At 38.2% G+C, this 14,661-nt stretch overlaps 1 protein-coding gene across 5 annotated transcripts in view; it reads right to left on the minus strand.

Moving 5' to 3' along the window:
* Nucleotides 1-863: 863 nt before the first annotated feature.
* The window catches only part of vav3b (vav 3 guanine nucleotide exchange factor b), a 52,239-nt gene continuing 38,441 nt past the window's right edge, over nt 864-14,661 (minus strand). For 2 of the 5 annotated variants that reach the window (XM_073876491.1, XM_073876489.1), the window contains exons 21-26: nt 13,366-13,431; nt 11,415-11,449; nt 11,206-11,322; nt 10,661-10,748; nt 9,914-10,031; nt 4,885-6,479 (exon numbers count right to left, since the gene is read on the minus strand). In XM_073876491.1, coding sequence (XP_073732592.1) covers nt 6,103-6,479; nt 9,914-10,031; nt 10,661-10,748; nt 11,206-11,322; nt 11,415-11,449; nt 13,366-13,431 — 801 coding nt within the window. In that variant the 3' untranslated portion in view covers nt 4,885-6,102. Of the gene's footprint in view, nt 3,567-4,015; nt 4,165-4,884; nt 6,480-9,913; nt 10,032-10,660; nt 10,749-11,205; nt 11,323-11,414; nt 11,450-13,365; nt 13,432-14,661 lie in introns of those variants that run through there. The other 3 variants (XM_073876494.1, XM_073876492.1, XM_073876493.1) reach the window with 3 other exon arrangements.

Here is a 14,661-nt window from a genome sequence, read left to right on the forward strand (position 1 = left end):
GGAATAAAAAGCAAAATGAATGTGTAAAATTTTTGAAACATTTTCTTTTATTGATTTATTGTAAAATATCCCCATGTTGTTTGTTTATTTTGTATTATTTCTTTGATTTGATATATTTATAGCTTTTTGAATGTAATAATAAGCACATTGGGGTCCTTTTTATATGTATGCAATGTTCTAGTTCTATAATAATTAAAAAATGAACACAGAGCTACATTGTGTGTAACATAGCCTATAAACAAACTTAAAGGTACTTTCACAGGACAACATGATATCAAGCAAAGTCTTTATTGCTAAGTTCGAACAATAAATACAGTTGGCGCTCTTTTTGGTGACGTGACATGTGAATGACAAAGGGGCCATGTCACAAGACTTTTTTAAGATGTAAAATGAATCTTTGCTGTCCCCAGAGTACATATGTGAAGCTTTAACTTAAAATACCATATAAATAATTTATTATAACATGTTAAAATTGCCACTTTGTAGGTACGAGCAAAAATGTGCTGTATTGAGTGTGTCCTTTAAAATGCAGATGAGCTGATGAAATGCAAACACTGATCACAATGATTGTGGTTTGTTGAAATAGAAACTCAATTGTACTGTCAATTATTTTTTTCTCTCTCTGCACTAAATTGCAGTGCCATGGTCAGCAAATTTAGGGGCGGTTTTATTCTAATAAGAAGCCAAATTTTAATTACCTAATTTTCACGTGTTTGCAGAGAATGGTTTACCAAAACTAAGATACTGGGTTGTTCTTTTTCACATTTTCTAGGTTGATATTAGCATTGGGGACCCAATAGGCTTTATGCCCAGCTGCTCCACCCTCTGAACCTCAGCCAACTCCTTATTTCCTGTCTGCCATTATTGGACAAACTGATTAATCCAGGTGTGCCCGACCTCAGTAGTCACAACAACAATAATCAGACACACCTGGACCAATCAGCCCGTCCAACAATGGCAGACAGGAAACAAGGAGCCGGCCGAAGCCCAGGAAGCAGTGCAGCCGGGCATAAAGCCCATTATAGCACTTAAACATGGAAAAGTCCGATTTTCATTTTATGGCCCCTAAACAAATTAAGGTGGATGTGGGAAATAGGCCGTTCAATTCGGATATTCCCACTTCAGTGTGTTCTTGCTTCTATGGTTCTCGCCATGTCGAAACTAGAATACAAGAATATTAGAAGACATAAAAATGTAATGCAGAGTAGAAATATCCTTAATCATTTTGCTGTACTATACTGCACATATGAAGATTTTAATATCATAATTTACAGATGTCATGCTTTCTATACTAGCACCATACAGAAATAATAAGTTGTACAAACTTTACAAAATAGTTAGACTGTGTGAAACGAGTGATAATATTTTCATTTTGATAAAAATAGGGAAAAAAACACATGACAGATACATATTTGCAAGGACTTACAGCAGTGAAAACTAAATAACTGAACATTTATCAGTTTTTTTTCTCACCACATGACTTGGCTTTTCATTAGATATCGAGCAAGTTTATTTTGAACAGTTGCTTTAATACAACTTTGAACAAAGTGTTCAACAAAATTTAAAAAGGATATGATATATTCAGTAAATATATTTGCTGCAAAAACTCATTTTCTTAATCAGTATCTTCATCTTGTTCTCATGTACCACACATATTGTGTGGTACAACAATGTGAGACCCAAATGTACACCCAGAAAAAAAAAAAACATTCAGGATTTAAAAAAGATTTGAAAAAAAGCAAACATTATTTTGATGTAAAATGCATGAGAATTTGTAGGTCACTAATCAATTTTGTGGCATAAGTCCTTTGTACACAAGGTCATAGTTCCTTTCCTCTGTTAAAGCACACAGACATTCTCAGATTATGCTTGATAATACGCAATATGAGTCCATGCCAGCTTAAGCATGTTGTCATTTAAAGGTGCCAAAGAATGCATTGAAATAATATGTTAAATTGTTCTTTGATATTTACATAGAAGGTATGTAATTTTATTAAGTGCAAAAATTATCCAGAAACATTTTTACATGTCTATTTTCAACACTAGGATTCGTCCTATGACTGAAATGGTCTATTTTTGCCCTATTTGGAAGGGTCATGAATAATAATGTTGAGCTCTACTCTGATTGGCTCTGCTCTCCCTGAGGCTCATGCCAGTAGCTCACATTAGTAAACATGTTGGTGCGAACATCTCGACTGTTACATCACAGTTGGTGTTATGTTGAGATTGGCCTGTTTTCCAGCCGTCTTTTGCATGCACAAGGTTTACATAAGAATGAGGAAAAAATGCATTTGAGGCTCACGATATGTCATTACCATGTACAGAACTCTTATTATTCATCTATTAGGTAAATACATTTTTTTTTATTCTATGGCACCTTTGAGCAAAAAGGGAAATGCCACATACTAAACATTTGTGAAATTCATGTACATTTTTAATTCACATTCATGTTAATATTTAATTATCTTAAACAAATGGATATGCAGAAAAAATAATTTGTAACTTTAGAACTACACTGCGTGCAAAACACCATTTATTCAAGATAAACAACACTGCGCACAATATACTTCTTTGTAGACACTGGCATATTTTGTTCCTTGTAGTAAGCACACACCTCAACAAATATATTATTTGTCAGTTTTCTAATGAATGCTTTTTTTGCAATGTATTGCAGGCTTTGCCCAGTGGCCCTGTTGGAAACACTGCACCATTAACTTCTTTAGTCCTTCAGCTGCATGACAAGAGGGAAAATTGAAGTCTAAAATCAGCGTCAACAACATTCGGCTAGTGTTTGGGAGCACCCGAGGTTTAGAGCAGTGACTGATCACAGCACAGCGCTTTAGACCAGCTGAGATGGATATCGCACTGAACGGCAGGTCTCCTGTCACCGCGCAGTTCTCTGAGCGACCTGATGCTAAGTGTTATCAGAGCTGAAGAGGAGGAGGCAGGGAGGAAGGCTTCGTGACAGCACGCCGTTGTGTCTCACCACAGCCAAACTTTGCAGAGTCAGACTGCCGAATGAATTCATCAATTATAGCACAAGGTGAGCAGAAAGCACTGCATAAAGGTCGCCGAGAGTAGAAAGAAAACGGCCAGCTCAGGGCTTTTCGCTCTGCGTGCCACTCCTGAGTTTATGGGAGGTCCAGCGTAGCACAGAAATGGAGTTTAAATTTTAAACAAGCAGAGAGAGGGGGGCCCCAGGCCCTGTGTGAAGATTTCAGGAGGTGACAGGGTGCGCGAGTGGGAGAGAAAGATGTCTGGGTCTGGAGTGAATATGGAGCAGCAAGGGAGATTCATAACTAATTAAACAGTCAAGGCCAGCAGGACCCCCGATGCATCACGCTGCAGGTTTTAACTGCAGTCCACTTGCTCCCATTACGCGAGCTTGATAATTGCTTCTTTCCCTCAAAAAGAGTGTATACTTCTCTATTACAGTATGTGTATACTTCACTATTACCAAAGCAAACAGGTGGCCCATCACTAACACAGCATATAATTCCAATACTGCAATGTCCCAGCAGTGGTTATTCATCTTCCTCCACATAGGTAGATGGGAACCACCCTACCTGTAATTTCAAAAGTAGAGGTTAAAATGTCTTTCTGTAGTCATCCACAGTTTCATCTTTGCCTGTTATTTCTGACAATGACATATGCAGAAGAATCATTAAGAGCCATACTGTCATCTTCCGTCATCACCTCCACTTAATCATCTCTCTACATGAACTCAAGCAAATAAAATGATTGAAGAAAATGAAATCTAATAATGCCTAGAGAAAGATTCAGGTGTCCTAGAAAGTCATACGCAGTTCTAGTTTTAAAGAGATGATTGCTATCTAGAGAAATTGTTAAAAGATAGGTTTTACAAATTATGATTGCCTACATTATAATTTCTCAAATCTGTAATGATATGACATGAAACAATTAGAGGCCACGAGAAACCAATGACAATGCATTACCTGCACCAAAACCGGTAGCAGGATTAGAATAACTAAGGTGTATAACTGTTTGTCCTCACCCGGCCATTGACCTCGCCTTTCCACCAACCATTTGTACACTTGATATAAATCTTCACCACGTCACCCACTTGCAGAGAGAGTTCCCGTGTGTCCCTGGAGCTGAAATCGTACCGTGCCAGAGCAATGCCAACCACTCTTGGGGTCAATACTGAAGGAAAGGATGAGAGAGTGATGCAGTTACAGATGTTTACAACAGGTACACTGATAAAAAAAACTTCTGGACATTGGTTGCACATAATTAAATTAGGTTTTCTTAAAATTAAATGAACATTAATTAAAATTCATTTCATTTTAAGAAAACTTGATTCATCATGTTGACCTGGTGTACATAATTAAATTACGTAGATCCAACAATTTTTTTTTAAGAAAAATCATTTTAAGAAAACTTAATTCAATCATGTGCAACCAGAAATTTTTTCTCAGTGTAGGACAAAACAAATTAATGCGCAACAAGATCAGGGGTGTCATGCACCTATTTTTTTTAAGGGGGGACACAGTGTGCACAGCCCACAGACATTTGTGCATACATACACAGACATCAAACGAAATATTATAGAGCTTTCAGTCTTTTCCATGGCACTTACATTTATTACAATCTGAACACCCCTGCTTTCATGCAAAAACCTCCAAAATAAAAGTGTTGACTTTCATATCAAATACTATTTAATCGGAATAATGACATATTGGTATCATATTAATATCTGAAACGGCATGTTTTATTAATTTAAGTTTTAATAAATTGCTTTAGATAAAATTATTAAGGAGCGCATTATTGCATCAAATTTTACCTCGTATGTAAAATTTGCATGTGTGATTCCGCACCCTGTTAACTTTGGGGAACTTTGGCATTGTACCAAGAAAAATCTAGAAATCTTTACTAATGTAATGTTGAGACTGTCACATTTTAAACCATACATTTACTACACAGAGGAGGTTAACTGCACATTACCGTACTGGGGTTTGAAAATGTTGTGAGCGTTTCTTACATGTTTTAATTCCTCAGATAGCAAAATGCCACAGCAAAGAGCTTGTGAGCGCGCTCAGACCATAGACTGTAAAAAAAGATAGACGTAGTGTCCGTGACGTCACCCATAGGTTTCTGAAGAATGTTTTTGAAGCTTAAAGTAGGCGGTGCCTGCCGTCGCCATCTTGGACGTGCATCACTGCCATCACTCGCGGATATCCGAAAATGGGTAAAGAGGCGTGACGTGGGTGAAGCTAAGGTGACTGGTTGCTGAAACCACGCCCGCCTAGCTCGACTCTAGTGACGGCAGTGGCTGTTCAACCATCACTCAAGTGGCCACACCCTTAATTATGAAGAACTTTAAGACTTAATATAATTTAAAAATGAGTTACAAAAAAATTCACCCCCTCACATTTGTCATGAAGGGCAAAATTAGCTATACAGACCAAAAACACTTTTTGTACCAGGCTTATTATTTTCTACTGTAAAGTTGGCCATTTTAAAATGGAGGTCTATGGGAATTGACTCCCTTTTGGAGTCTGCCTCTAGTGGCCAGTCGATGAATTGCAGTTTAAATCACTTCCGTATTGGCTTAATACGAGAGATCGGAAGGTTGCCCCTCAGATCAGACGCTAAGGACGTCTGCGACTGCTCTGTCTGCAGCACCTGCCGCCAGAATAAAGTAACGTATCACGATCAAAACAGCGAAAATCTCCGAAAAGTGACAAGGATGCAGCACAGAATTGATAATATTGTGTATATTAAACATATTAAAAGACAAATAACAGATTAATGGACGCTTCTTTGATTTTGAGGTTGCATGCAAAATCAATTTGGCTAAAAAAAACAATGGCACGTGGCCCCTCAGTTTGAATGGGTATGACGCCCCTGAACAAGATGCAGGGTATGTGATTGGACATTTGGGACAAAGACAGGAAACAAACTACATGGCACTGCATTATACTTAGACATTCATAGAAAACCTCAATACACCCCTGCTAAAAAAAACAATAGACACCATCACAGAAATGTTATTGATTTTATTGGTTTTATTGGGAATTGTGTTGGTTCTAATGGAATATGGCCCAAAACACACTACACTATATTGGTCTTTGTTGGTCTCTAATGGTATGTATTGGTTCTATGTATTGGTTCTAATGGAATATGGCCAAAACACACTACATTGTAGTGGTAAAAGCAAATGGTTCCTATTGGTATTTTAATGGAAACCATTAGAATTTTCTGTAATGGTTTTATTGTGTTTTTCAGCAGGGACATCCACTCACTTCCCAATTCTACCTCATTTTCTCGGAAAACATACATGCATTGTATATAAAGACAACACAGGAAAACACAAGGAGAAGACTCTAGAATGTCTGGAAGGGGTAATGAATAAAACAGGTGGCTGATAGCTGTACCTGACCAGAAGGGTGAGGGGGAGGGAGGAACAAAAGTGTAGCTGGTGGGACTCAAAATGGAAAGCCCACACAGTACTGGAGCTTAGGATCCAAGCAGTGGCAGAGTGAAAAAACAAGGAACACAAAAACCCAGAGAACGTAACTGAGAAACATTTCACATAACAGAGAGAGAAAAAAGCTGCAAGATCAATCCTAAACTCTAAAAAGCTTTGGACTATAGTGAACACTTTATCCTGAAAGACAGTAGTCTTGAGATATCTGGAGGGCACATGGTATAAATAAACAATGAATATAAATGAGCTGGATATATTTGTTAAAGAGACACAATCTTTACTTTTGGGAAACTATCCCTTTAAATTGCAAGACTTTTTCCTGATGTACCTTTTGCCCTACATGTTCTGGCAGCGCTTGCCAAGACCACACAAATGCATGGTGCACTTGGTCCTGTCACTAACCCAGCTGTCATACCACTTATACAGCGAAGAAGTCCTGTTACCATCTGAACACCCATCTGAGCATCCAGGGTTTTATTATATGTAAACTAGCAAACGTCAAATTCACAATATGTTTGTCTGCCTGCTTTGCATCTCCTCTGGGGGAACCAAGTGTTAGACAATGAGCCAACTACTTTTCCCTGTGACAGTCAGTCACAAACGCAACGAAAGTAATGTAAAACAAACCGCCCGCAGAAATCATGTAGCTAATCACAAGCTCGATATCGTCATGGGATCATACAATGGAATTGAAAACGACGTCATAGCCGTTTTGGAAATAACTTCTCTCCCACATTAGCTTATCAAATGCATCCCCCTTTGTGTTCATCATGTTTAGCAGACAGATGTGTCACACCACCCACACGTCGACAGATCTGTCGCTGTATTCGTGTGTGTTCGGTAAGGGGCACATCAGTGAGAGGGATGTCCCAAGATGCATTGCGGGCCTGTATTTTCTGATGATGTTTGTAAAAAAGCTGTGTGTAAACATCTCTAACAAGCTGATGATACCAAGCAAAAGAAAGGACAAATTCCCAATTCACATCCCTCCTCAATCCTCAGTATCTGTTCTCTGCGGCAATGGAGCTGTGCTTTCTCTCTAAGCCTTTTTCAACCTGACACTTCTCTCTGTTCAAAGCTAACTTTTTCTTAGTTTTCCCCTAACTGTCCTTTTTTCCTTGGTACAGGGATTTTTTTCTGAAATAGAAAAGCAGTCAAGTGCTCTGGAACGCTATCACGGGTCCCCACAGGTGAGTGGGAGCTTAGCATCCATCATGGCTTTTTTCCTGTAACTCAAAGCAAACTGTCATGTCGCGTCAGAGAGATTGCCGGCGCTACTTGAGCGCAGCGCCGGTGTCTTGTTTAGCAGAGTCTGCTCGCATGGCCTGCAGCGACCGTGGCAGAGCCAAACACAAACAGCCATTTTACTGCTGCCAGGTGCTGCGAGTACAGGGCCCAGTTTGCAGCATCTGTCTGTCTCCATCCTGGGCAATGAGAACTGGAGCACTGGTGTATGTTTATTCACCATGAAAGCAACAACACAGATTACACAGATGTTGTTGGTTGAAAAAGCTCATAGCTCATGAATATTGATTGTGATGTTTATGAAATGTAGTATTTTTTAGTCTGATATAGCATGACTGGAATAAACAATTACATTATGATTGAAGATTCCTGATTCAAATTCACCCAAAAATAACTGCTGTATATGAAAGAGCACCTATTTCATTTTTTTTGTGTATTTGGTATAAGGGTTAATGACGTGACGTTAATTGTTTTGTGTCCGTATGGTTCAATTAAATGTAAAAGGGTTCAAATTTCAAAATAAATTTGCAGATTACTTGCATACATTCTCTTTTTTCTGGTTCTGGTTATATTTCATTTTGAAATAATATTTGGGGGATAATTGCAAAAATGTCAATGTAACCGGTCGTGTAACTATCATTTTTTTTAAATAATAAAATAAAAATGTGAAATAAAAAAATGTGGAATAAAATATAATCATTTAGTTTAGTGTAATATGATGTTTTTACATCAATTTTTACATCATTTGTCAAAGATTATTTAGAAAACAGAGCTGTTTTCAGCATAATGTCAGGACAAATATTACAAAAACACATTAAAATTTACATTTAGAAATAACTAATAAAATGATATTTTAAAATGAGTTTTTTATGATTACGCTTACATGCCATCAAGGTGGATAAAATATTTAATATTTCAAATTTTTTGGGCGCAATTGGTGGTTACACCATTTGACATTTTCAGGTCCATTCCGTCTTAACTTTCATAAAAATGGTGCAAATTAAATTTTTTATTGCCTAAAATTAACATAAATACACTATGTGCTTTAAAATAAACCTGATGCGTGCTTTTAAAACAAGTTTTTTAAAAAGATTTTTGAATTTCTCAACTTGCCAAACACTGAAAAAAATGATTCATTGAATTTAATAAATTTTTTTAAGGTAAGTGGTTGCAATCAATTTATTTAAGCTACATTTAAACAAAAAAGATTAGTAAAGTAAAATAAAATATAAAACTTTTGTTTAAATGTAGCTTAAATAAATTGATTGCAACCACTTACCTTAAAAAATTGATTAAATTCAATGAATCATTTTTTTTCAGTGAACCGCTTTTGTCACTGACCCATAATACAATGTGTTTGCATGGTTTATGGTTAAAAAAACACATTATTAAAAAACAATGTTTGAAAGATTCGCTCACAATGCAATGCTAACAGGAGTTAACTTACAAAGTTAACTTGTGAGTCCAAGCAGGAGGAATTATTATAATTTTTGTTCTCGTCTACATCACCAATCCCAGGAAGTAAACTGTTGCCTACAATCCGTGTGTTTGTCGTAGTCCAAGAAAAGAGATTTACGTTGGAGATGATAACTCGCATCATTGTTTACTTTGGGGTATTTACTTTTTGCATATCGTTTACATGTACTTATACACACTTACTCACCAAAGGAAATGTAAAAACGTGAATCGGACAATAGGTGCTCTTCAAACGTAGCAGTGAATGTATTTCAAGATAATATGGATGTATATTAGAATAATATGGATGGCCATGTTAATGTGTGCACATACACCCAACATTTCCACCCAACAACAAGCATCTAGTCTAGTGTTCACTATTTATATTTAATCAAGAGTCAGAGGATTTGTTGGATAAAAAGCTGTCTCCAAAACAGCTAAAATACAATCTGAAAAACAAACTATGTCTCCTTCTATTAGAGGGATAGTTCACCCAAAAAAATGAAAAGAAAAAGGAGGAAGATATTTGAGGAATGTTTGCAACCATTCATGAGCCCCATTCACTTCCATAGTAGGAAAAAAGAATACTATGGAAGTAAATGGGGCGCATGTACGGTTTGTTTACACATATTCCTCAAAATATAACAAAAAAATAACAACATGAGAGTATGAAAATGATGACAGAATTTTCATTTTTGGGTAAACTATCTCTTTAAGAGACTAATGATATGATCTGAATTGTGTGTATGGTACTGTACTTACCAGGACCTCTGTATGTGAGTTCACCACTACCAAGCTCTTTATAGGGCACCTGCAGAGTAGTATCTAGAGTACGGAAACCCTCTTTTAGGGAGTTCTGTTTGTAATACTCCACCAAACCCTGGACAGAATCACAGCTCACCTTTACAAACATATTTTGAGTGTTTTTTATAATGTTCACGTCAAAAAGTACCAGATTATTCATGGATGATACAATAATGTATATGGTTATCTTTTAGTACAATAGCATACATCACAGTACTACGTTATTACCGCAACTGTAACATTTATGTTGACCAATTTAAAAGTGCTCAAAATAACTTGACATATTGCATACTTTACTTAATTACTTTATCCTTAATATCTTTTGTTGTTGTCTTATGCATAATCATGTAGCACCATAACATACATCAAAGTACTGTGGTATTACAATAAATGTAGCATTGATGCAACGTTAAAACCATTGCTTGTTAAATGAAACAAGGTTGTTGTGGTATTGATGACTCTGATGGATTAATAGCTGCAACCACTTTGTCAGGCCCTTCTGGTCAACACGTTATTAAGTATACAAATTATATACAAAAATATGCAAATCAGCAAACGCTCTGGTTCGCTGTGAAAAGTCGGTCTTTGCAGCACAGTTAGCGAGACACTGAATTATAGTACCCTACATATGCATTCATAGAGTTATGATAAATACAACAGATGAAGATGAAACCCATTGCTGCAGTGTAACTAAAACCTACTTACTAATACAGTCTTGAATGTCCTGCTTTCAGCAATGTAGAAACAGCCTTCCTTAGTGAGGATCTTAATGTGTTTCACATTGTTGTTGTACCTGTGGATTGCAAGATTTGAACCTTTTCACAGTTTTGTTTTTTGTCAGTCACAATGTTATACTGCTGGACATTAGCTTTCTAGTTTCCCTTGAGAATTGGGAGGCATCCCATAACATAAAAGTGCTGGAGCTGCACATTACAATAACCTTCTGAGTGGTGTAAGCATCCGACATGCAACTGTAAACGTAAAGTGGTAAAGAAAATAAAGCCTAAACCGCACAAAGCACGGTTTGCGAAGAAAACTAGCCGGCCATGTGTTAAGTTACACACTGAGCCGTATGCAAATGATGTGATGCATAATGCATTGAGATGCACAGCGAGTAATACATTTAAACTTAAGCTTTGCTGCAAAAGGACGCTCCTGGCATGCAAGGACCCCGTCAGCCATCCGTCACACCAATTTCATGCGCAAAAAACACACACACATTCATGAAGCCGGATAATAGCGAGACGTACTTGATACTGATGGCATATTCTCTGCACTCCCGGCTCCTGTATCTCACCAGGTAGGTGCTGTTCTCCCTCTTCATAAGTTCGGCCTCTGCATGGTGCCTCTCCATGGGTCCGGCAAACCTGTATAGGCCAATGTACGTGTAGGTGACGCCAAAACAATGCTTACCATGTGCAGCCAGACAGCTCATTACACAAGACTTGGTGTGACTTACCACGGTTGGGCTGAATAGTCAACTGTCCTGGGTACCTAAAAATGAAGAAACAATGGTCACCTCTTTAGCACAGCACTCAGACCCTTATACAGCATACTCTTGACTATATACACTCACCTAAAGTATTATTAGGGAACACCTGTTCAATTTCTCCTTAATGCAATTATCTAATCAACCAATCACATGGCTAGGGATGAGAATTTATAAGAATTTAATGATTCCGATTCCATTATCGATGTTGCTTATCGGTCCAATTCCTTATCGATTCTCTTATCGATTCTCAATGGGTGAGGGAATAAGTACAAATTTGTATGTTTGTATTAACTCGCTTTATATCTGTTCAGAAGACACAGAACAGAGTACATGCAAATTATGTGTAGCAACCTCAGAACAAACTTAAAAGTAGGTGAGCTACTTCTAAACCAAAACAACACAGCGTGTGTGTGTGTGACGTCGTGACACATTCGCAACGAGCAGAACCGATAAGCGGAATCGTTAAGCAGGCATGCTAACGGTTCAAAGGAATAGATTTACTGGGCTTAAGAAGAACCGGTTCTCAATTCCCATCCCTACACATGGCAGTCGCTTCAATGCATTTAGGGGTGTGGTCCTGGTCAAGAGAATCTCCTGAACTCCAAACTGAATGTCAGAATGGAATAGAAAGGTGATTTAAGCAATTTTGAGTGTGGTATGGTTGTTGGTGCCAGACGGGCCGGTCTGAGTATTTCACAATCTGCTCAGTTACTGGGATTTTCACGCACAACCATTTCTAGGGTTTACAAAGAATGGTGTGAAAAAGGAAAAACATCCAGTATGCGGGAGTCTTGTGGGCAAAAATGCCTTTTTGATGCTAGAGGTCAGAGGAGAATGGGCTGACTGATTCAAGCTGATAGAACACTGAAATAACCACTCATTACAACCGAGGTATGCAGCAAAGCATTTGTGAAGCCACAACACACACAACCTTGAGGCAGATGGGCTACAAACGCAGAAGACCCCACCGGGTACCACTCATCTCCACTACAATTAGGAAAAATAGGCTTCAATTTGCACGAGCTCACCAAAATTGGACAGTTGAAGACTGGAAAAATGTTGCCTGGTCTGATGAGTCTCGATTTCTGTTGAGACATTCAGATGGTAGAGTCAGAATTTGGCGTAAACAGAATGAAAACATGGGTCCATCATGCCTTGTTAACACTGTGCAGGCTGATGGTGGTGGTGTAATGGTGTGGGGGATGTTTTCTTGGCACACTTTAAGCCCCTTAGTGCCAATTGGGCATCATTTAAATGCCACGGCCTACCTGAGCATTGTTTCTGACCATGTCCATCTCTTTATGACCACCATGTACACATTCTATGATAGCTACTTCCAGCAGGATAATGCATGTCACAAAGCTCAAATCATTTCAAATTGGTTTCTTGAACATGACAATGAGTTCACTGTACTAAAATGGCCCCCACAGTCACCAGATCTCAACCCAATAGAGTATCTTTGGGATGTGGTGGAACGGGAGCTTTGTGCCCTGGATGTGCATCCCACAAATCTCCATCAACTGCAAGATGCTATCCTATCAATATGGGCCAACATTTCTAAAGAATGCTTTCAGTACCTCGTTGAATTAATGCCACGTAGAATTAAGGCAGTTCTGAAGGCGAAAGGGGGTCAAACACAGTATTAGTATTGTGTTCCTAATAATCCTTTAGGTGAGTGTATACAGTATATGTATATATAGTATATTTAAATTTTTGACATGGCTTTACTCAGTCAGCAGTAAAGATATCCAGCAGTAAACCACAAAAAATTACTGTGCCTGGGTTTTCACTGGCTAGGTCACATATACTGTATAATAGTGCATAAAAAGCACAGCATCGCAGTAACATCATAAGCTTAACTCTTTGGATTAAGCAGCTTTAAAATAATCATGCAAACCATTTAAATACACATACTTACACATGGACACGGCTTGACAGCATCACTGGGAAAGAAGCCGGTCTCTCGTGTCTTCAGAATCTTGCCCTGCCAGGATGCATGTTTGTTAATCGCATTATATCTGCCTTGGGGTGATGCTCCCATCCCCTTTTCTTTAATAAATCTAAGACAATTAGCTCACAACAAGCAGTGAATCTCATTTAAAGCCACACTTAATTATTGTTCATACCCTGCCCATGGTTACGCATCAGAATGAAAGCATCATCTAACCCTGTATAATCACAGCGCTTTCATAACTCATGAATCATGGCGCTCATTGAAAAATAAGCCATTGTTGGATATTGCTGCTCTGAGCACATTTGGATTTATGAATTACATTAGACCTGAAATCTGTATAATGTCCTCGTGCAATAGAGTGCATTGAGCAATCGCAAGCTGCGCGCCAGTTTAAAAATGGGCTCATTTCTTGCATGGCTTCAGCCCCAATTACCTATATATTTTTAGACAAAAACAGACAATCCCCCCTAACTCAGTATGAAACAACAGCTGGGCGGTCATTATACACTGTGAATGTGGTGGAGCCAGATGCCAGATTTTAGCAGCTTGTGATTGATTGCAAGTTTGGCTGAAGGTTTGATCGAGGGTGTAATGAGTTCGAATTTGTCTCTTCTCAAACAACTACACTAAAAAAAAATTCTCTCCTTCACTTTAACAAGTATGAAATGAATTTCAGAAGAAATGCATCTCTTTCACAAATTAGATTGGACCCCCAAAGTTGAACTGTATTCATGATTTATTCGCCTTAATAATGTTTTTACGTAGCTTTCGAAAGCCCTTTATATTTGTTACGCCACCGATAAGCGTATGATAAAGATTAAACTTATTACCCCATTAAAGTAAACACTTGGCAGCCTAAAGGATCAAATGAAATTACAGTGATCGATTGCACTGTTCTGGCAACAGGACAGAGATAATTGTCTTCCAGTAACATGGGAGATGGATGCTCAGTGTTCTGTAATTCCATTCTTTGGCGTCATGGGACCCTGAAGATTTAGTAGCCTTATTAACAGTTAAGTGGCGTTTCACACAAGATAAAATAAACCAGTGATGTGCATTATCATTCAACAGCAGAGCTCCTCGCTCCCCTCCGTGACCCGCCCGGTCCGTGAGAAACCACGGCTGACACGCATGTCTAGCCGCTGCCTGTCGCAGTCTGTTGGCTTTGTGGATCTCTTGGCATCCATTTCTGTGCTGTAGATTTTTGGATACCTCTGTGTGTGCTATCATACAGAAATGGCCCGGCATAAAGCATGGGAA

This window comes from Misgurnus anguillicaudatus, chromosome 2 (assembly GCF_027580225.2).
Source record: "Misgurnus anguillicaudatus chromosome 2, ASM2758022v2, whole genome shotgun sequence".
Taxonomy (NCBI): domain Eukaryota; kingdom Metazoa; phylum Chordata; class Actinopteri; order Cypriniformes; family Cobitidae; genus Misgurnus; species Misgurnus anguillicaudatus.